The sequence below is a fragment of the Myotis lucifugus genome, unplaced genomic scaffold, assembly GCF_000147115.1.
Source record: "Myotis lucifugus unplaced genomic scaffold, Myoluc2.0 scaffold_43, whole genome shotgun sequence".
Classification (NCBI taxonomy): Eukaryota; Metazoa; Chordata; class Mammalia; order Chiroptera; family Vespertilionidae; genus Myotis; species Myotis lucifugus.
This window is the reverse complement of record NW_005871091.1, coordinates 7,196,259-7,223,740: the sequence shown is the minus strand read 5'-3', so window position 1 is coordinate 7,223,740 and position 27,482 is coordinate 7,196,259. Positions and strand designations below refer to the sequence as shown.

The window sequence follows — 27,482 nt, the reverse complement described above, 5'->3', positions numbered from 1 at the left end:
GAAGACTTCTGAGCTTCATATAACCAGAGATCTGCCTTAGTAACACTGATCTGAGAATAAAATGTATTTTTAGGAAGGAAGAGATAGCGACCGGGTAACCACTTAGAAGAATATTTCAATAGCTTTGTCACGGTATGACAAGGGTTTGGGTCTCACTGGATAAGTGAGAACCTGGTTTAGAACTGTGCCTTGTACCACTCCACTCAAAAGAATGTAGCTAATTAGTTAATTTGTAATGGGGTAACTTATTACTTTAATAAAAATTCTCAATTATGGCACTAAGAATACATGTTGATTTATATAGGAGCTGAGGTAAAATTTGCACTTTGCAAATTATGTAAAAATATTTTTGAGGCAGTTCACAGTATAAATAAGATCAGTGGAGAATGTATTTAAGATGTATTATAAAAGCCACATTTGCACACACAACTTGATGTACTAATTAAAGAATTTTTTTATTCATTAAAACAAATGAATAAAGATGTTAACAAAACAACACATTATCCATGCAATCATTTATTCATTTAATAATACTCACTATATGCCAGGCACTGTTCTAAGTGCTGGGGGATATAGTAATGAACAAGACAGACAAAAATCGATGCAACTTGTATTCTATTGAAGGAGACAGAATAAATATTATAAATAGGTAATGTATATGAGACATTAGATACTGCTAAGTGCAAAGGAGAAAAAATAAAGCAGAGTTAGGCAATAAGATGTGTCAGGGTTGGTGGTAGTGGGGTGAAATTTTAGATCAGACAGGTCAAAAAAGACCTTTCTAAGAAAGTGATATTTGAGTAAAGAACTGAATAAAGGAATTTTTTTTTCGTTTTTAATCACTTTCTCAACCAGAAGGATATCTGAGTAAAAAGGGCATTTTCTGTATAGGGAGCAACACGTCCAGTGTCCTTGAAGATGGATTGTGCCTGGTATGTTTGAGGAGCAGCTAGGGAAGTGAAAGGCAGGAGAGTTGAAGATGATGTCAGGGAAAACCTATAAGGAAGGGAGTTGGGAAAAATAGGATTTTGTAAGAACTTTGTTCCTTCTCTACATGCGATGGAAAGTCACTGGTGGGTTTTGAGCAGAGAGGCGATATGACTTAACATTTTAACAGGATCATCACAGTGCTGTGTTGAGCGTAAACTAAAGAAAGACAAGAGCAGAAGCAGAAAGACCAGTTAGGAGGCTGTTTCAAACACTCAAGTTAGGTTTTCCATTTATTTCTCTGAGTCAGTTTTGGCAAATGATGTTTTTCTAGGAATTAGTTGCTATAGACCCACATATATCATTTGTACTAACTTAAGGATTTTTCCTCAATTAAATGGCTTTTGTATTAATCCCTTCTTTCTAGGTCTTCTCCCATTTCTAGTTTTTTCAGTTGAGGACATGTTTGTGTTCATAGATTCTTTAACAATAGAACATTAACTGTAGCAGTTACCTTCACTTATCTGATTAACTACATTATTCACACCCCATTTTTACTTTTCAAAACTTGCGAAAATGTACTAGTTACTAAATTTACTCACATTACATTTTACTGATATGGGAATATCTATGGATCTCTTCCCAACTCTAAATTTGCTAAAATTTATTAAAGTTAAATGTACACACGTCATGTTCCTAAAGATTTTAAGGCCTGTTGTTTCTTGATTTTTCTTCTATTTTATTCAGTATATAAAGTTTTACTAATATTATGTTTTTATATTTATTATAAATTTGTGTCTTTTATTGCTTTTGAGTTAGTTCTATCATAATTGCATTGTTTCCAGTGTTTATTTTGGAGACATTTGAATTTGCCTTTTTGTCTTTAAATGTACCATCATCTTCATGTGTCTTCTTCCAAGCCCAGTTGTTTTTAGGTCATATATTTATTTCTACTTTAATCTTTTTCACTCACCAACTTGTCTTTTTGTATATCTGCTTTCTTATTTGTTTTTTATTTCTTATTAAGTTGCCCTCCTATCTTTGCTCTTTTCCTGTATTGTTGCCTTCTATTAATCATATGCGTACATGGGAATATCTATTTTGCTCTGTAAAGCCTTAAAATTTATTTTTCCCCTTGAGAACTTTCTTTGTATTATTAAAAAATCTGTACTCTCATTCTTTTATATCTTGAAAAATGAGCTGATTTTCTTTTCCCGTGATCATCTCATCATTTTTAATATTTCCCCCCTGAGGAATGAGAGATTTGTTCATCTTCCATAAAGCTCTATACAATTTTTTAGCCTGTGAGAACTTAATTGTGTGTGTGTGTGTGTTTTTTTGCCTTTGCCTGATTAGAAATCTTTGGCTATGTTGTTAGTGACATTCTCCTCAACTCCCACACCTCCCCTCACCAGCTACCACATAATTCTTGTCAGGCTTACTTGCTCCTAGGCACGGAATCTAAATATGTATTTCTTGGTCACATTTAATTTAGTTCCAGATCTATTGACTGTAGTAGACAAGCTCAATAAAGTCCTTTCAGTATAAAACAAAGGACTATTCCCACAGTTTCCCATGGACGGAGAGTTGGGAAGAGCTCAGTAGATGTTCAGAAATCCCATCTTTTCTTCATATGATTCATATCTGCATCATGTAACCAATCTTCCAATCCAAACCTCACCTCTTCCACAGTTCTACTCTATTGCATTTACCACAAGCTCACACTTATATTGTTGCTTTCTCTTCTTTATCACTGAGGAGCCTCAAACTATTCTCTTTGGATAATCTCATGTCTTTCAGAAAATGTACACCCAATTCACAATCTCCATAGACCTTCAGTTGTCTGAATCACAGAAAAATCTGTGATTTTTCTTAATTCTTCAAGACTTTTCTCTAATGCCTCTCATTCCAGGAATTATTCTCATGTGTGTCTCTTCCTTAGGCTGTAGATTATCTCCCCTCCCTCCAGTAATTGCTCAGTTTCTGGCATGTGGGTTAATCGATGGTTACCTCATTATTCCTTGAATGTTCTTCCTTAGATTTTATTTTTATTTTTCTGAATTTTATCTTCTCTTTCTTTCCCTCCTTCTCTTCCCTTTGGTGGACTTTGTACCAATAGTCTGTCCTGTTAGGAAGAGATCTTGTCTTAAATCAGCTATTGACTATCTATAATTAAGTATTTTTTGTTGTTGCCACTCTAGGCCCCCTCCCACTACCCTCTGAGGTCCATGCATTTACTTCCCTTCATGTTTTTCATTGTCTCTTTTGCCATCTTTCCTTTTTTATGGCCCCGGAGAACCATTGTCTATTTGTATGACACGTTGTTACTGGTTCAGTTTTTACTCTGTGGCATCTTTCACTGAAGCAGACCCCTGTGGTATGTGCCTCCCTTTTATGATCACATGAATTGCCTTCTTAGCTGCAGAGCTCACCGATGGTCCAATTCTGTCAAAGGGCGTTGCTTTGATTTTGCTCTCTGTACATGGGACAGCTCCCCAAATCAAACATTAAATGTAGATGATTTCTTGAGCTGAGTGTAAAATGACTCAACTGTCTTCTTGAATCCTGCTTAATCCCCTAGCATATAAGTATTTGGCAGCCAATTAAATCCATCTTCAAATTTTTAGACTGTTAGATCCTCAAAGGCATGGGTTTTGACATTCTCCACGTTTTGAGAGCAATCTCTTCCAGAGTTGCTGTTAGGAATGAACAAACCCTCCCTTTCCCACTGCTCTGCTTCCTAACGCTACAGACTGTCGAGCCAAAAGAGACAGTCATCTAAGCGCCAACCTGAGTCATCTTTAGATCTTAGGCAACACACAGGGCTTGGCCAGGGTAACTGCTCGATAATACCTGTGGGGTAAATGCAGTTGAACACATGTCTTCAGCACAAATCAGACATCCATCTCTTAAAGAGACCTCTTCCTCACCCTGCCAGAAGAACAGGGCTCTGCCTACTAGGAAGTATTTGTATTTGCAATTCATAGATTGTTCCAAGCACTACAACTCCAATTCACTTCCCCCTGAATAATGAATGGATAGTATCAATAATAGAAAGTAGCTCATTGGGAAATCTCTCTGATGATAAGGAATTTAATTGGAAATAGAAATTGTTAAATTTCAATCTTCAGAGCAAAGGGCCCCATATATTGTAATCATTGATTGCATTTTCTATTAAAGCAACTTACAAAGTTCATCTTTTAAAATAGATTTTTAACAGTTCGTGGACAACAGTAATTTAATAACATATTAAATGTAGATATACATGAAACATTTGGATCTGTTTTGCCAAAATCTGCAAAAATCAGTTACTTAGAAATGAAAGGAAGGGGTAGGAGACTGGTTTTTCTTGCCTTTTTTCCCCAAGAGGAGAAAATACTAACGATGTGATTGGGTCATAGTTTAATCTAAAATTTCAGCTGTGTTACTATGTGAGGGGGGTCACTATGTCTGATCAGACACATGGGCCAGCATTCTCTTCTTTCTGTTTTCATGTGGCACAGTGGCAAGCTGGTGCTTTTTTTTTCTGTTTTTCTCCCACATGGTAGTTAGATCTGCTCTGTGCCTTTAGATTGTTTTTCCTTTCCCTTTGTTTTTTGGTATGAACCTCCACTCTTCCACATAACTGTGGTCTATGCCCACCCCTTGGACTGCTCCTGGATGCTTTGTGGAAAACTCCAACTTCATTCATCCTAGCTCTCTAGCTTTGGCCCCAGCACTAGCCCAGGTGCTGCCATCCCTTCCCTTAGCATAGCCCTGGCAACGGGACATTATGCAGTATTTACCAGTCAAGCATCCATGTAAAGGGTTACAGGGTCTGCAGACTGAAGTGAGCCCAAGAGACAGATCTGGAACTCAGGGTAGAGAGGCAGTACTGCCCACTATATCTTCATACCTCTTTTTGACATATTTCCATTTTTTTTTCTTTTTTTCCTCCCCAAATTTTATAGTAGATGCACACAAAGTAAAAAAGTCAACAGAGAACCTAATTACCTTTCAGGCAAATAAAAGCTTGGAAGCTCTCCTAAGTTGGAAACATTCCACAGTTTAAAACCTGCTGGGTGCTAGATTAAGCAAATTTAAGCTGTATTCATCAAAATAGGATCCTGAGGAAATACACATTTTTTTTTATTGCTCCGCATTTGAAGCCCCCATGAATTAGAGAAAATTTCAGACTCAGCTCTTGATATGACTTAAGTGACGGAGAAGGAAGGGCAAATTCAAAGGATTTAAGCCAAATTAGTCCAGTGATAGGAATTCCTATTGAAAATATCTGGAAACAGATCTTAAGGGTTGGTCCCTAAGATTCATAACACCAACACATGTGTTTTCTAGAGGTACTGACTCCTCGGGAGTAACTTCTCTTCCTGGCAGAGAAGCTAATGTGGAAGTAATAGCTGGACAAAGTAGGTCACCCCACAGCAATGGGTTCTCCTTGGGGATCCAAAGAACCAATGTTACCAGTACTCAACCCCTGGCTTCCACGTTCAATGCAAATGCATTTCTTTTCAGTACCTGTCGAACATACAGGCTAACTAGTTTGGCTCGATAGAGGTCCTTAGGACAAGAATGCTTATACATGGGTAATCATGCCTCCTGATTTATATAGCTTTTGGCTGAAATACTATAAAGCAATGAGATCCCAATTAAGGAAAGTTTATATTAATTCTGAGCGAGCCTGGAACTTGGATTTAGATGAACTAATTTAAATCTCCCCTGATAACATACTCTCGCTGAATGATCTTAGGCATACCACTTAACTTTTCGAAGTAGAGAGCTTTATAGTTCAGGAAATTAAAGCTTCACAGAGATTAGACAATTTTGGCGGGGTCACAATGCCAGCAAATGATTGTAAAGGTGGATGGAAATACCCCCAATTAGAATCACATCAAGCAGCCTCAGCCTCTGGAACTCTTCTAATATCCAGGAATAAAATGGGAACTATCATCAATTTATACCCTTGTGGTTTTGGAATGGATATTTGTTTTAGTCTTTTTTCTTTCTGGAGCTTCTTAGTGCCTCACAATACCTGGCACATAATTGGTTCTGAACAGTATGTGCAGAATCAATAAACAAAGCAACATTGATTATTAATGAAAAGCCAGTGAATCTTGGTACTGCTTGACCATCCCATATAATAAAAGGTTAATATGCAAATTCACCAAACAGCAAATGACCAGTCGCTATGACATGCACTGACCACCAAGGGGCAGACGCTCAATGCAGGAGCTGCCCCCTTGTGGTCAGTGCGCTCCCACAGGGGGAGTGCCTCTTAGCTAGAAGTCGGGTTCACGGCTGGTAAACGCAGTGGCGGTGGCAGGAACCTCTCCTGCCTCCCCTCCGTGGCAGTGGGACATCCTCCGAGGGCTCCTGGACTGTGAGAGGGTGCAGGCCGGGCTGAGGGACTCCTCCCCTACCCCCGGGTGCATGAATTTCATCCACTGGGCCTCTAGTATAAGCATAAAAATGAACACAGCTTGGAGGAGAAAGAATCTTTAGCATGTTGGTCCATTTTTCAGGGATAACTGAGGAGGGGACCTAACAATGCCAGCTAATACTGAAGGATAATCACTATAGAGAGGGTGTTGTTCCAATGAAGAATAATCACCAAGGAGCTAGGTGGAAAAGAAAAAATGATAAAAATTATAGGTAATAGGAGGAGCATATCCTCTCCTGGTTGGAAAATAAACAAAGAAGGTTGTAAGCTTCCTGACAGCCGAGTCTCTGTCTTCTATTCTTTGTGTCTCTTGCATTAGCCAAGGGCCTAGCCTCCTATATGTAAGCTTCAACAAGCGTCTGTGAATGAATAAGTTAATCATTACGTACTTAGAACAGAACTGAACTGTAGAACCTGTCCAAAGAAGAAAGGCAAGCCTGGCCAATGTGGCTCACTGGTTGAGCATCAACCCATGAACTAGGAGGTCACGGTTCAATTCCCAGTCAGGGCACATGCCCGCGTAAGGGGAGTGCAGGAGGCAGCCAATCAATGATTCTCTCTCATCACTGATGTTTCTATCTCTCTCTGCCTTTCCTTTCCTCTCTCTGAAATCCTATCTAATAATAGACAAACATCGTAATTGACCATACCTTCGCTACGCCTCCCATTGGCTAATCAGCGCGATATGCAAATTAACCCAACCAAGATGGCGGCCGGCAGCCACGCAGCTGAAGCAAGCAGGAAGCTTGCTTGCTCCAGTGATGGAGGAAGCCAAGGTTCCCCGCCTGCTGCGGCCCGGCTCTGAGCTCCGAAAGCAACAAAGTTTCAATTATAGAAGCTAAACAAACCCCAGATACCTGCTTTCAGCCAGCCGTGGCCTCAGAGCTGGAGCAAGCAGGAGCCCGGCTCTTAGCTCCAGTGACAGCAACAAAGTTTCAATTATAGACGGTAAATAAATCCCAGAATTAAAAAAAAAAAGAAAAAAAGGAGAGGCTGGGAGCTTCAGTCGCCAGCCAGCCTGAAAATGGCCCTCAGCCCCTCACCCAGACTGGCCAGGCACCCCAGTGGGGACCCCCACCCTAAAGGGGGTGTGGCCAGCCTGAAAACAGCCATCAGCCTCTCACCCAGGCTGGCCAGGCACCCCAGTGGGGACCCCCACCCTGAGGGGGGTGTGACCAGCTGCAAACAGCCATCAGCCCCTCACCCAGGCTGGCCAGGTACCCCAGTGGGGACCCCCACCCTGATCTGGGACACCTTTCAGGGCAAACCAGCCGGCCCCCACCCGTGCACCAGGCCTCTATCCTATATAGTAAAAGGGTAATATGCAGACTGACCCTAACAGCAGAACGACTGGGAATGACTGGTCACTATGACACACACTGACCATCAGGGGGCAGACGCTCAATGCAGGAGCTGCCCCTTGGTGGTCAGTGCGCTCCCACATGGAGAAGCTCTGCTCAGCCACAAGCCAGGCTGACAGCTGCCAGTACAGCGGTGGTGGTGGGAGCCTCTCCTGCCTCCTCAGCAGCGCTAAGGATGTCCAACTGCAGCTTAGGTCTGCTCCCCACTGGCAAGTGGACATCCCCCGAGGGCGGCCGGGCTGCCAGAGGGATGTCTGATTGCCGGCTTAGGCCTAATCCCCCGGGGAGCAGGCCTAAGCCAGCAGGTGGTCGTCCCCCGAGGGGTCCCAGACTGCGAGAGGGCACAGGCTGGGCTGAGGGACCCCCCCCCCCACCCCAGTGCACACATTTTTGTGCACCGGGCCTCTAGTCAATAATAATAAAAATGTTTTTTAAAAAAGGCAAGATTCCATATTCTACATAGAAAATAGAATAACTATCAGGACTATGATTAATTAGCCAAAGGATCAGGGATTTCTTAGGCCAAGGGGTACAAGGTGTGTATCAGTATGGAGACTCTTGGAATTCTTAAGTTTAGTTGCCTTTGACCAGGCTGTGCGTAACCCAGGAATAATAGATTCACTAGGACCCAGGTTTTCAGGTAACCATGGACAAATCCTAACTCTAGGATCAGCAGGTAAGTCCCCCAAATCCTATTTGTTTTCACCAGAGTCTTGTGTTTAGAATGCAACAAAGCAATAAATATGTGCAAGGTTAAAACCAATTTTCAGTTATACAGAAATTTATATCCTAATAGTTTTTAAAAATGACTTGCAAGGCTTTCATGCTATATTACAGCATTTGATTAATTTGTTACAGGATTATGATTTTATAATATGTTATGGCTAATGTTCTGCTTTTCATGTGATATCCAGTATGCATATAAAATTCAAATTTCTTAGCTTGGCGTAAAAGCCCTGTGTGGCACGCTATCAAATTAACTACTTTTCCAAAATCACATCAAATCCTCTTCATATGCAATGTATGCTCCAACTGTATTCAATTTCTCTTTCGGGTCTCAGTGAATTTGCATCGTCTGTGAATTTGCTCCAAACAGTGTTTCTCCCTCATCACCAAGCCTCAGAAAAGAGTTAATTACGTCCTCCTCTGTGTATCTGAACATACCTCTATTTTTAAGAATCATGTATCCTTTGTTTTAAAACCATTTAGTTTTCAACCTCATGCAATAGCCAGTGGTCAGCAAACTGCGGCTCGGCAAACCACGGCTCTCGAGCTACACGCGGCTCTTTGGCCCCTTGAGTGTGGCTCTTCCACAAAATACCGGCTCTTCCACAAAATACCAACTTCTGCGTATGGGCCCACACGTGGTATTTTGTGGAAGAGCCACACTCAAGGGGCCAAAGAGCCGCATGTGGCTCTCGAGCCGCAGTTTGCCGACCACTGCACTAGGCTGTCAGCTCCAAAATGGCTGCAGGCAATTCTTCATTTTGTCTACCTCACCCTAGTTCAACAAATACTCATTGGCTGCCCCAAACATCCATGCATACATATTTATGAAGCCATTACCAAGTAATGTATCAGATTTCATAGCTTTAGATTGTTAACATTTAATAAAACAACTTGCAAATAAATTGTTAAAGATCATGCTAAGAACAAGGCTTCCCCCACCCCCAAGTGGTTTTATCTACATTTAGTTGTGATGGACATTTGCTCTGGCCTGTGGAGACCCAGGAAGAGTAAAATCCTTTAGACCTGTAATGATATCTATGTAGTCTGCCATGAGAAGTGATTTTCCTAGTCTAAAAAGGCTATGCTGGAAAAGCCCTGCTTTTGGTGATTTCATTAACATTTAAAACTGTTAACAATTCTGTCAGCCCAAACTGAAAATGACTGTGTGAGAAATGAAAGCTTACGTAACGCCGACACTTGCTCTTCATGGCTCATTATCCTCGTGGCTTTCATTACGCAGCTAGGAAGTGGGGTCAACGTCACAAAATTCGGGAACAATTAAGAAAATGACTGCATGCAGAGGTGACTTTAGAAAAGACTGTATTCGGCAACATAAAAAGGAATGATGAAAAACCCACAGATGTTTTATAGCTTAAGGCAGACTTTATCCAGGGTTTTGCCCACTTCCCTTGACCTTTTCCTGAACACCTTGAACCTTTCTCTTTGATGGCATTCCCAAGGAGTTTAGGAAGTCCTGGGCATATTTCCTGGAGTTCTCTGAGTTCGTTCTGAAACACACCCATGGCGGTGAGGATATTGTCACCGATCCTTATACGTTTGAATGGCAGTCAGGCTCCAAACCTTACAATCGTCTTTTAGAGCTTTTATAGTTTGTGGAAATAGCCACATGAACAAAGATTATCCACTAACCTAACATTTCATTAAAAAAAAAAGTAACAGAAGAAAACTAGATGGTATCTAGGTAAGTTAAAAAACAACTATTTTTAATTTAGACAAAATCTTGTATATCAACCACTTGTTTTTCTTCTACAGCTACATTTGATGTAGGGTGTAAACATAATGAAAATGTCTTTTCCTTATTTATTTGTTTATTTATTGTTAATCCTCACTCAAGGATAATTTCCCCCCATTCATTTTTAGAGAAACTGAAAGAGAGAGAGGGAGGGGGAGAGAAAGAGAGAGAAATATCAATGTGTGAGAGAGATACATCGATTGGTTGCCTCCTGCACACACCCTGGTTGGGGCCGGGGATTGAACCTGCAACTCAGGTAGGTGCCCTTGACCGGGAATCAAACCCATGGACCTTTGGCCTGAGGGCCAATCCTCTAACCACTGAGGAAACCGGCCGGGGCTCCTTCTTTCTGTATCAATTTCAATAAATGCATATTAAGTGACTGCTATACGCTAGGTATTAAACTAAGCTGGGTAATATTTCTACTTAATAAAATTCATATTTTGGCTCACAAGTCAGACACAGGCAAACAGTGATGATTTGTACATAATTTCATGTACAAAGTGCCATGGGCTCCTTATGGAAGGAGACATAACTTTCATATAAATTTAATCTGGAGAACCCAGAAAGATCAGTATGATCTTGATAAAATAACCCCTTAAGATATATGTTATAATCCATGTCAATAAATATTTCTCCCTGTAGTTTTTAAACATTTTTAGGATCCAAACAGAGTCATTTTTCTTGGGCTCTCCATTGTACATGAGACAGAAAGATGCTAAATAACTTAATGTAGTTTTCACAAGTGGTTTTTCCTGCCTGCTATTTACAATTGTCCTTTCAAAATAATGACTATTCTGAATTATAAATAAAAACTTGGCTTATATTTTTGTTATGAGGGTGAATATTTCTTATTCTAGATAAAATTCTGAGCCTCGCTTATGTACTAGTTCAAAAATAGTAGATTAAATCTGTACAGAATCTATAAAATAAAAATATTCATAGAATTTATCTTGTGGAATTTCAAATACAATATGAGAAAAATGAAAAGATAAGATTATGGTGGAATACCTACTTTTATCATTAGAAGGTTCCTAATAAATAATTTTTTCATTTTATTAACAATCTTCTTTAGGATGTATATAGGTTGTACTTAAACTCTGCCATACACATGGCATTTAGCATGTTGCCTTGCACATAGTAGGTGCTCAATCCACATGTGTAAAATTAAATGTAGAATGCGTAGGCCCTCCTGACCTTTCATCAAATCATCATGTCTTTCTAAAAGGTAAGACACTATGAGGTTGTCTTGTGTTTCTCAATATGGTCAGAGTCTCTGTTCTAGGAGGATTGCCTAAAAATGGGCTCAAGCCTAGAGCTAAGCCTTTTCCTCTGAAAGACCAGTAGTACTATGATTTGGCTTCTCTGATCATAGGTGATCCTCTTCAGAAAAAAATCTAGGCCCTTATAAAGTAACCTTTAAGGATACTCTCCTTTTGGGGGATCATGAGAACCATTTCTATAAAATGGGTTATTGTTTCATTTAAATGGGCTTTTTCATTTTAGCTTCTGAGCCAGACTGAGGAACTGGAGAGGAAATATACCTAAATTAAAAAATATATATATAGTGTAATACTCTTTTAGGAACTCTTAGTTTGTTCTTTTTCTATGTATGTATGTATGTATGTATGTATGTACCTACCTACATATGTATCCATCACAATGTCTCCATGGATAGTAGGATCTACTGATTGCATTAGTGAATATGTAACAGGAAACCAGGGCGCAGAGGAGTAAGGTAACTTGACCAAGTCACACAAGTGGCAGAGCCAAATTCAAGTTCAGAGCCTGGTTCCAGGTTCTATGCCTGTAACCCCTACGCATACTGTCTCAAGCACCTGGGAGGAGAGAAAAGTCTATTTCCTGCTTGACTAAATTTTTGTCCAGGTCTGTTGATAGGGGAAAGTGTGGGCAGGGATAAACATTTTTGTGCATTTCTATGAGCTGAGCATCATGTTAGGTACTTTTCATATATAATTTCAAGGTATCTTTATTATTATATTAAGCTATTCAATATTACCCCAGTTTATCAATTAGCAAACTGAGGCTCAGAGTTGTTAAATAACTTGCCAAGGACATACAGCTAGAAAGGGACTAAGCCAGGGTTCAAAAGTAGGACCGAGTGTTCCCCACTACACACCATATGCTAAAAGTCTACAGATCAAATTCCAGATGACAGATCATGAAATACTAGCCTCATGTAACCAGAAATATTATTAGAGCTTGAAGTTTCTCAGAAATAAGATTTTTGCAAAGGAGACAGACAGGGAAATTTTACTTCCTGTCCCAGCCCAGTGCATGGGGATGTAACCCAGGCCTTGCTTCCTACCTTGACAGATATTGTCCTGAAGTGAGGTTTGCAGTTTCCACATCCATGCAGTTCATTGTGCTGGGGATGAGAGCAAGTTCTGGCTGGATCATGGTGGCTGAGGCTACAGCTCTTGCGACCAATTCCATGGCATCTTGCACATAGTACTCAAAGACCGACTGTGTTGTTTTCCCATGAGCGATGAGCCCTAAGGGAAGACCTTCTGTCCTCAGTTCCTCGACGTTCTGTGAGTCCCCCAGCACCCAACGAAGCTCAGAAGGCATTACCCAAAACTGGGTGGTAATCTCGAAAATCCGCCGGATACTGTCCATGTGGCAGCCGAACATCACCACTGTGGGCGTGCTGTTCTTAATGCTCTCAAGCTGGACCTGCAGGAAGCTGAGGAGGTCCTCGGTGGAGGAGAGGTTGGCGGTGATGTTGATGATAGAGCCGAGGTGGAACCTGGCGTTATCCTGGGTAAGGAGGAGGAAGTCGGTGATGTTCCAGTCTTCCTGGCACAGCAACAAGCTAAAATTGTACCAGTTGTTCATGGTCAGGATTGAGACAGTGACATCAGCATCAGAACTTAATGAATTTTCTAAACTCAGCTGTAGGTGAAGGGGATTCTGTATTTAAAGATATGAAAAAGAACAATTAGAAAGTGTTGGCCAAGGATTATAACATAGGGTGCTTCTGCTTTCTAGTGAGGCTTAATCCTCATATTTTCCCCTGTAATATTTAAATGCACATCTGGGACAAAATTCCCATAATTTGGAAAACTATGTTTCCTATCTAATGGAATTATTGATTCCTTACAACTGATTTCCTTATAATTTTTGCTAAGATTATCAGATGGTTCTTAGTGTCACTATTGGGATGACACAACCATATATACATTTGGTCTTTAATTTTTATTAGGCCTGTCTACTTCCTAACAGACTGCACCCTTTATGCATCCCATTTCTAATTATTACTGTTATTAACCTGTTTGTTGTTTTCCTCTCAGGTGAAATAGTCGAAAAAATTACATCTGCTTTCCTTTAAAATTAATAGCAGGTACTTATATAAGGACTAGAGACCTGTGCATGACATTTGTGCACTGGGGGGAGGGGAGAGGGGAGTCCCTCAGCCTGGCCTGCTCCCTCTCGCAGTCCAGGACCCCTTGGGGAATGTCCACCTGCTGGCTTAGGGTGATCGGGCCTAAGCCGGCTGTCAGACATCCCTCTCACAGGCCGGAGCTCCCTCATTCCTTACCGCCCGCCTGCAGCCCAGCTTCTGGCTGAGCAGCGCTCCCCCCGTGGGGAGCGTATTGACCACCAGGGAACAGCTCCTGTGTTAAGCATCTGCCCCCTGGTGGTCAGTGCGCGTCATAGCAATCACTGTTCTGCCTTTCGGTTGATTGGCATATTAGGGTTTTATTATATAAGATGGTGTGGGAAATGGATGCATCATAGTTTCTGAGACTTCTAGCACTGAGGAAGGCACTTCTAATATTCATGGTGCTATGGTCTGAATGTTTGTGTTCCCCCCAAGTTCATATGTTGAAAAACTAATGCCCAGGAAAGTGATTAGGTCATGAGAACAGAACCCACATGAGTGAGATTAAGGCCTGAGAGGCTCGAGAGACCTTCCTGTCCCCTTCCTCCATGTGAGGACCCAGTGAGATGTTGGCTGCCTGTGACCCAAGAGATGGCCCTCACCCAACCATGCTGGCACTGTGATCTTGAACGTCCAGCCTCCAGAACTGAGAAATACATTTCTGTTGTTTATAAGCTACCCAGTCTGTATTCTAGCAGCCTGATCAGAATAAGACATATGGCATAATTAACAATATATACACTAAGATTAAGTTCAATATTGAAGGCTTGCTTACATTTCTGTATCTACTGAGAATGGATTCTTGCTGTGAAATGTGAAATGTGTATTCCATCACAATTTCATCTACTGATGGAACTCACCAATTCCATGAAGGAAGAATATCATATTTGAAAAGTCACAAATTACTAATCAAATAAGTGGAAATAGTCCTCTAATGAATAAACTTATTAAGGTGTTCTTCCCAAGAACAGACATTTGATACATTTATCATTTCATATTGACATCCTGAGAATGTTCAGCACAAATCCTTCCACGTATTAGGTGCACAATAGATATTGGCCGCACTGAACTAAGTATGTTCCCATTGGGAACTAGTAGACTATTGAACTATTTCTGAGAAACTGTCCAACATTCAAGTCAATAATATCAGTAGAGAAATGAGGAGGATGTTCTCAGTAAAGTTTCAAGCCTTTGAACAAAAGGAAGTGTGGCCTTTCCTTACCCACAAAAAAAAAAATGTCATAAGAAATAGCATCTGATATGTGTAGAATAAGGAGTAAGGATTCCAAAGGGATTTATGGGAGACAAACTATGGCCAAAGGCAGTAAATGAGCACAATAGGTAGGACTGAATCTTAGATCTTATTTTGAGAATTTGACCGTCCTTCCAAATTAAGCTGTGGGCAGGGCTTGTAATGATAAAAGCAGAGCATTTAGGGGACCCGCTATAGGCTGCAGTCCATGGGGAGAGGGAAACTGAGCCCTCTAGGATCTTGATTAAATGCTGTTAAACTGGAAGCCAGTGCTGGCAATGGTAGAAAGGGGGATGGGAAAAGTGTGTGTTTTTTTAAAAATTAAAATCTAATGACAAGATTAGATATGAGAGGCAAAAAAGAGAAAGCTGTCAAAAACCAGGAGACAGTATCCAGTAGGTAGTTCCTGGTTTCCAGGCTGGGGGAGCCCTGGAAGATCTTGAGATAAGAGGAATGAAAGCTTTGCTTCCTCCCTCCTACTACTGACTCATATAAATTGCTTCAGAGAGTTTTTCCTGTCTTCCTCTTTTAGCTTTCTTTCTTTCCTTCTTCCTTTTTATTTCTTCCTTTGCCGTAACCCTCTTCCAGAAGCAAAGAGCACGGGAAGGCAAGCTCCGTTTTTAGCTGGCAGAAACAAACTATTCCCAACTGTTTTCTTGGCTTCAGCTCCCTATTCTGTTGCCAGTTTTCTTTCTAAAACATGAATATGACCATATCATTCTTCTGCACCACAACCTCTGAATCACCCATAGGACACATTTCAAAATCAATAGTATGGCTTAGGAGGCCGTTCCTAGTCTTTAACCTCCCATACTCCAAATATGCACACCACGACAAGTCACAGTGGACAGTGTATTTCTCTTGTGTCAGAGCGAGCTTTCCATGCCTACACAAATATGATATCCTGGTCTCACCACCTAGAAATGCATTTGCCTGTATTCATCGTCATCCTTTAAAACTCAGCTTTTCCATGCAGATTTCCAGAAACTAGTTTATGTAGTGTTTATGACTGTTTCTGTTGCTGCTGCTGAGGATCTTTTACTTTTTTGTCTCACAATATTTTTGCCCTGTTGATTTCCGGCAGTGGTGAACTGGGTTTTTGTTTGATGGTTCCTCTGACTGCTGACCAACAGAATTAATCATCTCATGTCTGTGTCATGTCCGACCCTTTATTACAGAACTCTTCACACCATAGTGTAGCTATTTGATTATGTGTATATCTATCACACTAGATTGGAAGCTTCTTTAGGACAAGAAATATATCTCAACCACTTCTTCCAGCACAATTCTTATTCAACGTGAGAGTATTTGTCAAACAGGATTCTTTTTTTCTTGGCTTCAAGTCCTGGGCTATGATCATAATCTCTCCCCTGAAAGACTAAGAAGAAGACCATTCCTAGCAGAACTTCTAGATCTGGTATTTTGTCCCCAGTTGCAACAAAGGCCCATCATACACTTTCCATGAAGGGATTCATTAAACAGTATGTGAGGAGCAAGCTCTAATGGATACAGGGATGAAAATGTTCTCTTCTTGCCAGATGCAAGCTGGCCCAGAAGGCGGGGCCCCCTCACTGCTCCCATGTGCCAGCCACACAGGCATGCCACTCTAACCCATGCCAGGACACATCTTAAAGTGACTTGACCCAGGGGCCTTTAGGAATACTTGCAAATATTAAGTCTACAAATGCCAAGGCTCTCCTTCACATGCTCTTACCAAGTGGAGGGAGCAGTACAGAGGACTGGCCGAAAGCACAGGCTTTCAAGTCCTACAAACTTGGGGTTGGGATCCAGGCTCCCTTTCTTAGTAACTGCAGCCTTGGGAAAATTATTCTTTCTGAGCCTCATTTTGGTCATCTGTTAAAGGAGGCTGGTCACTGCCGTCACCTCCTAAGGCCACTGTTTGGATAAAATAAGGCAATATACATAAAGCAGTAGGGACATCGGTAGCTATTATGAGCTTTTCATTTGTATTATTATTAGATTATAATTTCCGGACAAAGTCCATGTATTATGTTTTCCTGCATCCTTAATGCAACCCTAAAAACAGTTAATTTCTTTAAATGCCTGGGCTTTTAAAGGAGTAAGATTTAATTTTCAGGAAAAAACTGGAAAAGGGGGAAGACTGTTCTAGGAAAAGTTCAATAATTATGATTAGTAGGGGTAGGTGGATGCAAGTGTCTCACTATACAGGCATTCTCTGAGACTTTAAAAAAAATAAAGAAGCATATAAAAATGATTATTCACTATATATAGCTAAACATATAAGGATTTAAAAAATACATATTTAACCAAAGTAAGGCAACATATGCTTAAATTCTGGCTGCATCATTTAGGAGCTCTGTGGTCTTCTACAAGTCATTTAGTATTTTGGAGTAAAATTCTTCATCTTCAAAACGAGACGAATTCAGAAGGGAATAAACACATGGAAAGTGCCTGGCACAGGGAGGGTCGGTGGTGGTGGCTGCTACAATCTGCTTGAGCTACAGTCTGCTTGGAAGTGCTTGCTAAAGTGACTGACTGTGGGACAACTTTTCTCTTTGCTATTGTTCTTTTTCCTTTCTCTTGCCAGTGGTTCTCAATCTTCCTAATGCCACGACCCTTTAATACAGTTCCTCATGTTGTGGTGACCCCCAACCATAAAATTATTTTCGTTGCTACTTCATAACTGTAATTTTGCTACTGTTATGAATCATAATGTAAATATCTGATATGCAGGATGTATTTTCAGGGGACGCGACCCACAGGTTGAGAACCGCTGCGTCTTGACTCTTTTCAAACAATGGTCCCTGAAATAGGTGTCTTTTACAAATACCAATTACACAAACTCTTTACCAGGAAAACAGCCACTCTGTCTCAGGCTGGGAGAGACCATTCATTTGGCAGATATTGTGTTTATAGCAGAGTACCCCCCCGCCCCGCCCCCAAGCCTCTTTCCAATTCTAGTGTCACTTCACAAGTTAAGGAATTTTTGGTGCCAACTGCTGGAGATCCCCCATCAATTTTTGTTGTCCCTGAGAGTACAGATTAAGCTATTTTCTGGATCAGTAGAAGTTTCAAAAACAGGACTGGCTGCAGTGAAGAGCTTGCCAGAGAGCTTTGAGATATTCCCTTGGCAGAAGAAAAGAGGTAATGAAACCAGGTTTGCTGTAAGAGTGGAGAAAAGATGAAATTCTCTTAGCTCTTTTCTGGCAAGCAAACCCATTCGGTTTTGCCTTCTAGGCCAAAGCTCAGAAAGCTCAAGTGAACATAATATTTCCGCTCCTTTTAACAGAGACGAAATCCCATTCCTTTCATAAGTTTGCTGTTGCTAAACTGTTTAAGGAGCCCAGAACCGACTTTCTATGCTGCTATAGCTACTGCTCAGCCAAAGAGGCTGCAGGAAGTTTTCTGCTTCTCATCTCACACCTCATTTGACTTATGTGATATAGAAGTCATTTTTTTCTGAAAATTAAAGCTTATTCCTTTAGAAGCCCAGGCCTTTAAAGAAATGAACTAGTTTTAGGGTTGCATTAAGGATACAGGCAAACATAATGTATGGATCTTGCCCAGAAATTATAATCTAATAATAATACAAATGAAAAGCTCATACTAGCTACTGATGTCCCTGGTGCTTTATGCATATTGCCTTATTTTATCCTCACAATGGCCTCAGGAGGTGACTGCAGTGACCAGCCTCCTTTAACAGATGACCAACATGAGGCTCAGAAAGAATAATTTTCCCAAGGCTGCAGTTACTAAGAAAGGGAGCCTGGATCCCAAACCCAAGTTTGTAGGACTTGAAAGCCTGTGCTTTTGGGCAGCCCTCCATTTGATATGAGCATGTGAATGAAAGCCTTGGCATATGTAGACTTAATATTTATAGTTCCAATTATTTGCAAGTAATCCCAGAGGCCCATGGATCAAGTCACTTTTAGGATGTGTCCCGGCATGGGTTAGAATGGCATGCCTTGTGTGGCTGGCATATGGGAACCAGTGAGGGGGCCCAGCCTGCTGCCCAGCATGCACCTGGCTTCCCAGCCTTTTTCTTCATTCACCCTCCCATTTGTAGCAAATTTTGTGAAATCAAAAGATTTGAATTCTTCATTAACAGCAATTTAGCAAAGAAATTCAGTTGTATAATTAATGACATCTGTTTTGTGTTCGGTAGAATAAGAAAATTTGGAAAATCTCAATTTTTCATTTAGATGCTACTGAATTTCATGGTTGAAACTATCATCCATAATGGTGTCCAACCAATATGTATGGGGGAGGGTCAACAAAGATCTCAGGACATATCCCTCAGGATTTTGAGTGATTCTATATAATAAAAGCCCAATATGCTAAGTGTCTGGTTGACTGGTCGGCCGTTCAACCAATAAAAGCATAATATGCTAATGATAATGGTAAGGCCGCTCAACCGTTCGCTATGATATGCATTGAACACCAGGGGGCAGACAGCTGACCGGACAACCAGTTGCTATGATGTGCACTAACCACCAGGGTGCAGACACTCCAACCGGTAGGTTAGCTTGCTGCTGGGGTCCAGCCAATCGGGACTGAGTGAGATGGACTGGATACACCCTGGAGCCCTCCTGTGACCCCTCCCTTGCTGGCCAAGCTCCTGTGTCCCTCCCCGGTTCCGATCGTGCACCGGTGGGGTCCCCTGGCCTGGCCTCCTAATCCGGGACCCCTCAGGGGATGTCAGAGAGCTGGTTTCGGCCCGATCCCGCAGGCTAGGCCAAGGGACCCCACTGGTGCATGAATTCGTGCACCGGGCCTCTAGTATATTTATAAAACAATACATAACAGAGTAGTAAAATAGAATGGATGCTTTAGAAGGTAGCACTCTGGTTGCATGGTACACTTGGCATAATATTGCCAATCATGCTTGGTGTGGTCTATTTCACTGCAGTAATATTGGGGAGGCTGGTTTGACCTCTTTGAAAAGAGCAAACAGTGATAGACTGACCCAGTCTTAGGGGGGAGTGTTAGCATGCCTAACACTATCTTAAAAAAAAAAAGAGTGGATAGAGTGTCGGCCTGCGGACTGAAAGGTCCCGGGTTCAATTCCGGTCAAGGGCATGTACCTTAGTTGCGGGCACATTCCAAGTGGGGGGGGGGTGTGCAGGAGGCAGCTGATCAATGTTTCTCTCTCATCGATGTGTCTAACTCTCTATCCCTCTCTCTTCCTCTCTGTAAAAAATCAATAAAATATGTTAAAAAAGAAAGAAAGAAAGAAATGGCTGATTTACTCATCCAACAAAACATGTGAAAGCCTATTACCAGCCAGGCCATGGATACTGAGATGCATGTCTTCAGGCAGAAGAAACAGTAGGAGCACGCATGCAGTTCCCTTTGAACCAACTCAATCCTTCTTTCCCCAGGCCCTATTTCCAAAAGTTGTGGCAATCATTCAAGCTTCCTGCACTGTGCTTTTGATCATGCCTTTTTCCCATTCTAGTTCCATCTAATTATTATTATTATTTTAAAATATATTTTTATTGATTTCAGAGAGGAAGGGAGATGGAGAGAGAGAGAGAGAGAAACATCAATGAGAGAGAATCATGGATTAACTGCCTCCTGCACACCCCCTACTTGGGATTGAGCCCACAACCTGGGCATGTGCCCTGACAGGGAACTGAACCATGGCTTCCTGGTTCATAGGTCAATGCTCAACCATTGAGCCATGCCAGCCGGGCCCATCTAATTATTGATACTTAACTAGTTTATCTGTATTCTACCCCACTTCTGCCTTTTGTTCTAGATGGTTATACTTTCTCTTGCCTGACCCTTGGTATCTTTGAAAGCCTTTGGCTGCCACTCACTCTCCGAGCCCTGATATTCCAGCCCACTCATACAAGATATACCTACCCAGGTGCAACCTCTGGGGATGAAAACTGTCACTGGTATACAGTCCTTGGGAAAGGGAGAACTTTAATCAAGGGGTGTGGCTACAGAAGATATGTAGTCATACTGTGCTTAGGAGAGAGTCAGCTCAGGCAAAATGCCCCAACACAGGAAAGGGTGAAGCAGGGACAGGTAGTTATTGGAAATGTGGGCGTTTGACATCAGGAAAAACTGCCAGCAAGGAACAAGGTCCAAAACCTTGGTCTAGGGTTCAGAAGGTCACTGCAATTCCCATGGGAGGCCACAGGAAGGAGCATGGTGGCTCTAGGTCAGCGATTCTCAACCTGTGGGTCACAACCCCTTTGGGGGTTGAACGACCCTTTCACAGGGGTCGCCTAAATACATCCTGCATATCAGATATTTACATTATGATTCATAACAGTAGCAAAATTACAGTTACGAAGTAGCAACGAAAATAATTTTATGGTTGGGGGTCACCACAACATGAGGAACTGTATTAGGAAGGTTGAGAACCACTGCTCTAGGTAGACTCAGATCTTTGTTTGAGTTTGTGGTTCTGCCATTTACCAGTTTGTGTGGCAGGCTCGGTGAAAATCATTTAGCCTCACAGAGCTTCATTTTCCTCTTCTCTACAATGAAAATGACACTAGCTGCCTTGCAAGGTTTGTGAGGATTAAATAACATAAAGTATATAAAGCATCTGCACAGAGTAAGTAGCAAGTGGTACCTTATAATGATGATGGTGATGATAGTGATAATGACAATAATATAAGGAACATTACACTAAGAGAACTGAAGTATAAAGGCTAGACTGGTACATTCAATTTATTTAACAGAGTTGAAACCTTATTTTGAGTACCTATTTTGTGCCAGGCATTAGATACTGACTACTGAGGCCAAAGTAGTGAATAAGACCAATGTGGTCCTTTCTTTCTTGGAGTTTACAATCTAGAGGTACTATTATCAGCACCAGAACACATATTGGGGGATAGTGTAGGTATAAGGCAGTAGACTAGGACAAGAAATAGGGTCTGAAGTTTGAGCCAGACTAAAAGAATTAGTGGTTTTGTTTTTGAGTTTTAGAATATGAGGCAAATATCTTCACAACCTTCTTGCCTACATTTTGGACAAGCACTGGGTACTGGGGCAAGGCCAAGTCTGCACGTGGCGGTCAAGTGACCATGGATGGTTGGGAAAGTAGGATAAGCCTGGAAGAAGGCAGAATCTGACAACCATGGAGGCTTCATCACATACATGACATGCAGTACTTGGTACGTATTAGCTTATTATTATTATTATTATTGTTAATAAAATGATCACACTTCTGTGAGCTGGCATAATTGACCCTTCCTCGATGCCCACAGCATTCTGATGCCAACACCAGTCACTGTGCCTGGCGGCAGGACCATGTGCCAGGGACAGGGAGGCAGCTGGTTTCCGTGTTGAACCAAGTGCAGCTGAGCTTCCGCTAGAGCTCTCGAGTCTCTTTAGAAAGTGTATTGTCTCCCTCTCCTGCCATGGGGTCAGGTTCTCTGCTCTCTGTCCCATCTCATTGTGTCAGTGTGCCTGCTCTTATCAACTCCTTCAGCCCCTTTTAATATACTTTAAGCTAGAGAAAGAGTATAACTCTCGTATTACAATTTTGTCTAAAATTAGAGTAAAATACATCAAGACCATCTTATAAGCAAAATGGGTCAGCTTCAGCAGTATTGAGGAGGCTGTGGACTGGACTGGAATTCAGGACTGTTCTGGGAAACTTGATATCCATTTCTTCAACTGTGACAAGAGAATAATGAATAGTCAACCACCTACTTCGGGGCAGTGTTGGGACCACATGATGTTATACATGTGAAAGTGCTTTATGAAGTAGACGGCACTATTAAAATGGAAGACACAAATCTGAATATCTGTTTCCTGGACAGTAGGGGGCAGCAGGGTCAGTAACCTAGATAAAGGCAAAGGAGGCATTTCTGGAGTAGAATATTAAAGTTAGATATAATTTTCAAATTCTAAGTCAACTTTTTCATCTTCATATTAAGGAGGACAATATTATTTGTTATATTTTCAGAACTTTTGGAATAAATATGTTGGCTTAAGAATGATTTTAGGTCCTATATCACCATTCCAGGTTTTGGTCAAACTAAGTAACATTTGAATGAACCAACACATTTATATGTATCAGCAAGCAGATGATTTTGCAGATAATGAAAATGTATTCAAATGACTGTAATAGACACTCTTAGTGACAAACTCTGGCATATTTTCCTTTGAAGACATTTTAAAATTTTTGACAAGTGAGTTCACAACAGGGCCAGAAACTATTGAAATGTGCACCAGATAATTAAACTGTCTAGCATGCAAGTTAAATTTCCTATGGAAATTTGATTATGTCAATACAGCTTAAAACCATTATTAAGAGATGGCTTATGTCACATGCTAATTTGCTTTATTACACTAAGAATGAAAACTCAGCTAAATGCTGATGATTAAATGCTGATGATTTCTTTTTTAAATACCCTTTAGAACTAACACCATAGTTGCCACAAATTTTTTCCTCAATTCCATAGGCCATTTTTTAAATTGATACAAGTACATACTTTATACATTTAAACCATGGTTCAACTAATTGTGATGTAATATGGCTTTTATATATACTAGTTTAGCACCTCAGATTAATTTCATAATTGTAAAGTCATTTTAATTGCATAATGGCTTATTATTTCATTTGGAAATGTAAAAAAAGAAAAATTATTGACTCCCATTCATTGCTTGATACCTGCCATGAACCAGTTTAACACTAGAAATAGTATTACGTGGTCACTTCGGCAGCACATATTCATTTTGGAAATAGTATTAGCATGCCATTAAACAGTGTCTCAGTAAATTTCCATATTAGCACCTTATCTCAACACTTGTGATCCACTAATTATGATTAAGCTTTGCTGCAATGACATTTTATTTCACTGGCATTACTAGGCACACATTAACATAATTAATCCTTTGTACCTTTCAAATCCTGGTTCAAAGCAAGAAAGCATTGGAAATGTTAATTTTAGTTTTAAAGTTTCTGGTCACAGAGGCAGTACTTTCTCATGAATTAGTGATCAAACTCAAAGGTTCTTTAAGCAGTTTGGGTGACCTCAGGCCCAGGACAATGAATTCTGCATGAACAGGCCTGTGTTCTTTCAGGATGGTGGTCTATGTGAGCATTCTCACTGATTCAAAAAAGACCTAATTGGCTAGTTTTCAGATTTAAGATTTGGATTGAATCTGGCCCTGTGGTGAACTCACTTGTCAAATGACCGCCCATATCCATTCAATAATCGAACAATAATCAATCAGACAGGGCAGAAATATTAAATTTGGAATGATTCACCAAAAGCCAATTAGTGCACTTAGGCTTTTAGCCTTTTGTTTGAAAGGGACCTGAAAGCTCACCTAACCCAGATTCCTGTACAGTTTATGGAATGCCATGAATTAGGCAGTGAGTAAAAGGCATTTCTCCTTCCATTAGAAAGGTTAATAATTTGCTTAATTGAGGTGGTCTGCCTTCATTATGGTCTTTAGTGAATATGACTAAAATTTAATATTCAGGAATAGTTGCTTGTGTTTAATTTTATCTCCTGAATTTTAAAGGAAAGATTTAGGCTTTGCCCAACTTATACCCTCTAATATCTCTCTGTGGTCCTTAAGCTACAAGTAATTGCCCTTTATAACAGAGGTAAGAAGAGTGCACTAATTTATGACTTCATTACTTCTTCTTCTCCACTGTGACAAACATATGCAATCACATCACGTCTTGAGAGCACTGTAACATTAATGACTAATATTTTAGCTAAAAAGAATCAAATCAAATCAAATGAATTTTCTGAAATTATTTACTGTTCATATATATTCATTCTGATGGCATTATTTAGCCTCTATTGGCATTATTTTCTTTAAAACTCTTGCACATCACACCAAAAGCTTTTAGGGAAGAACCTCCAAAGATCACCATTATGTTTTCTCAGTGTGTCCAAGGGAGCACAGACCCAGAGAGAAGCAGGGGCTTTGGGAAGTCTTTATTATTTTCAGAAAAAAAAGAGAGAATTGATAATCCAGCATCTCAAAATATGAAATTCACAATGTTAGTAATATTCTATTTCCTTTCATTCTGTGTCCTGGATGATCCTGCAGAGTTCTGATATCCTATCTCTTGCCTCCCTTTCCAGATTATGCAAGATCCATCAGAGCAGACTGTTACATCTCTATGTATTCCAGCCCACACGCTTATCTCCTTTGACACAACAGTGGTGTCATCTTGTCCTGTTTATTCAAGTGTCTAAGAACATCTTAGTTTTCTTTTATCTTGGAAGCCACTCGAACACATCTGGAATTATACAAGTGCTCCGGCTCTCTTGTTTCCATATCCACAGGCAGGTCATTTTCTCTTTACCCCCCTTTTTACATCACCAACTCCCAGTCTTCTTTCAAGGCTGTGCTCAGGCTCTTTTTCTCCAGGTAAACATTCCTGACTTGCCTCACTCTCAAGGTGTATTACCTACCTCACTTTTAACTGCTGGTCCACCACACCCCATACATCCCCCAATCATTTATTACATGGCATAGTCATCATTAGCTTACTCATCTCTCTCCTTTCTGGACTATTTGGAAGCCAGAGATGGTATCTTGTATAGTAAAACTAGAGGCCTGGTGCACGAAATCGTGCATGGGTAGGGTCCCTAGGCCTGCCCAGCGATCAGGGCCAATCAGGGCCTTCCTTCCCCTGGCTGCTGGCTGCCGGCCGGGGCCTTCCTTCATTCCACGCTGGCCCCTGGTGGTCAGCGCACATCATAGTGAGTGGTAGAACTCCCAGTTGGTCGAACTCCCGAGGGGACAATTTGCATATTAGCCTTTTATTATATAGGATTCCAAGTTAACAGTGCCCAGAAAATAGAACCACAGCAAAGATTTGTGGGTTGAATGAATAAATGGTGATGTATAGTTAGATTTAGACAGAGAATTCTGACCTTCAGCTGAGCTGTGTGTCGATTTTTTATGAGTCATTTTCCTTCATTTTTGACTAATACAATTTCTCTCCAGAGGGCAGAGTAATATTATCTGCATTCCCATAAAATCTTATCCTTCTAAGAAGACACAAATCTTCTCCGGTGTCAATCAAAACAGGGGCACCTGAACGTCCAGAGGACCGACAGAACTGTCAAGTGCACACGCCCCTGAGGCACTGTTTAGAAGTACAAGTGAATCAGAATCCGCACAAACTTAGGGCATGTCAGTCAGTCATTTTCTTTACACTCAAAATGTTTGTGGGGAAACATTTATTGTGCTTTATAAATTATTCATAATGCAATTTGTTTAAATGCTCCACACTGATGCATTTAGGTACCACTATACAGAGGTACCTAAAGTGAGGTACCATTATAGAACTGGAGAAATAACTGAAATTGCAGCAACCAACCTAGAAGAATATTCTAACAAAGTAAATGGAAATAGCAGTAAATAAACACGACTATGTTAAGGGCTAATGGACTGTGAAGGGGCAGATAAAGGAAGATGACAGAAGTTTTATCATGATTTTAAAACTTAAAAAGAACACATGTATTATTACTATGCATCTATTATTACTAAGAAAGTATCTTGCATTTTGCATTAAAGAAAAGCAAGCAAGCTTCTGTTTACTTGAATTCAGAGACACAGCTATAGATGGCACGGAGGATGGGGAGAGGGAAATGCAGACAACTAACCTACAGTATAAACCTCTCCATCCCCTGAATTAGTCTGGTTTGCCACAGTGTATATGGCAAAAAGTGAAGATGCTTAACTTTCTCAAGGAAATGAAATACAGATTGCTCTGAGCTGAAGCGAGGCAAGCCCAGAATGAGTTCCTGAAGCATCTGGCAACTTCCAGTTGTAGAAATGATGGGTAGTTTTTCATTCCTCTCTCTCACCTCCCTACTGACCTTGTTCTGGAATTGGCTTCAGCAGTTTCTCTCCCCTGGGATCTCCCATCAGCTTACAAATCTCCTTAATATCAACCACTTTCCTCCTCCAGCTACTACTCCATATTTTACTCCTTCTCTTCAGCACAAGTCTGAATATTTATTGATGTTTAAAGTTTCTACTTCCTTGGCCTTGGTCGGGTAGCTTAGTTGATTAGAGCATCATCCCTATAGGTTGTGGGTTTGATCCCCAGTCAGAGCACATACAAGAAACAATCAATGAATGCACAAATAAGTGAAACGACATATTGATGTCTCTTTCTCTCTCTCTTTAAAATCAACAAACAAAAATAGTTTCTATCTACTCACTTTCCATTATTAGGAATTTCAAACCTACCATCAATTTTTATTAAAACAATCAATGACAAATACTGCTAAAATCAAAGGCTGATTTTCATTCTACTTGTCACTCAACCTCTAGATACCATTTGACACAGTTGTTTACTTTTGAAACACGTCATCCTCTATGCTCCTCAATCCCATATGTCATTTCCTTCCTACCTCACCAGTTGCTTCTTCTCAGAGTGTCATTTTATAAATTTGAGGCAGCCCAGGGCTCTGTCCTTGCCTCTCCTCTTCTTATCGACACTCCAATCTACTAAACTTAAATACCACCTATGCCCTTTATTCTCCAACCTGGACCTTCTATATTTGACTGCCTTCTTGATATCTCCCTTTGGATTCCTGTTAGGCATCTGAAAGTTAACAAGTCCAGAGACTTCTATGTTCTTTTCTCTTAGTCCCACTCCAGATACCTGTGTCAAATCCGCT

At 40.8% G+C, this 27,482-nt stretch overlaps 1 protein-coding gene across 1 annotated transcript in view; it reads right to left on the bottom strand.

Annotated features, from left to right (window-relative positions):
• GRIN3A (glutamate ionotropic receptor NMDA type subunit 3A) overlaps positions 1-27,482 on the bottom strand; it is a 136,086-nt gene that overhangs the window by 77,253 nt on the left and 31,351 nt on the right. Inside the window, 1 exon segment of the mRNA XM_006088071.3 lies at positions 12,537-13,141. Coding sequence (XP_006088133.1) covers positions 12,537-13,141 — 605 coding nt within the window.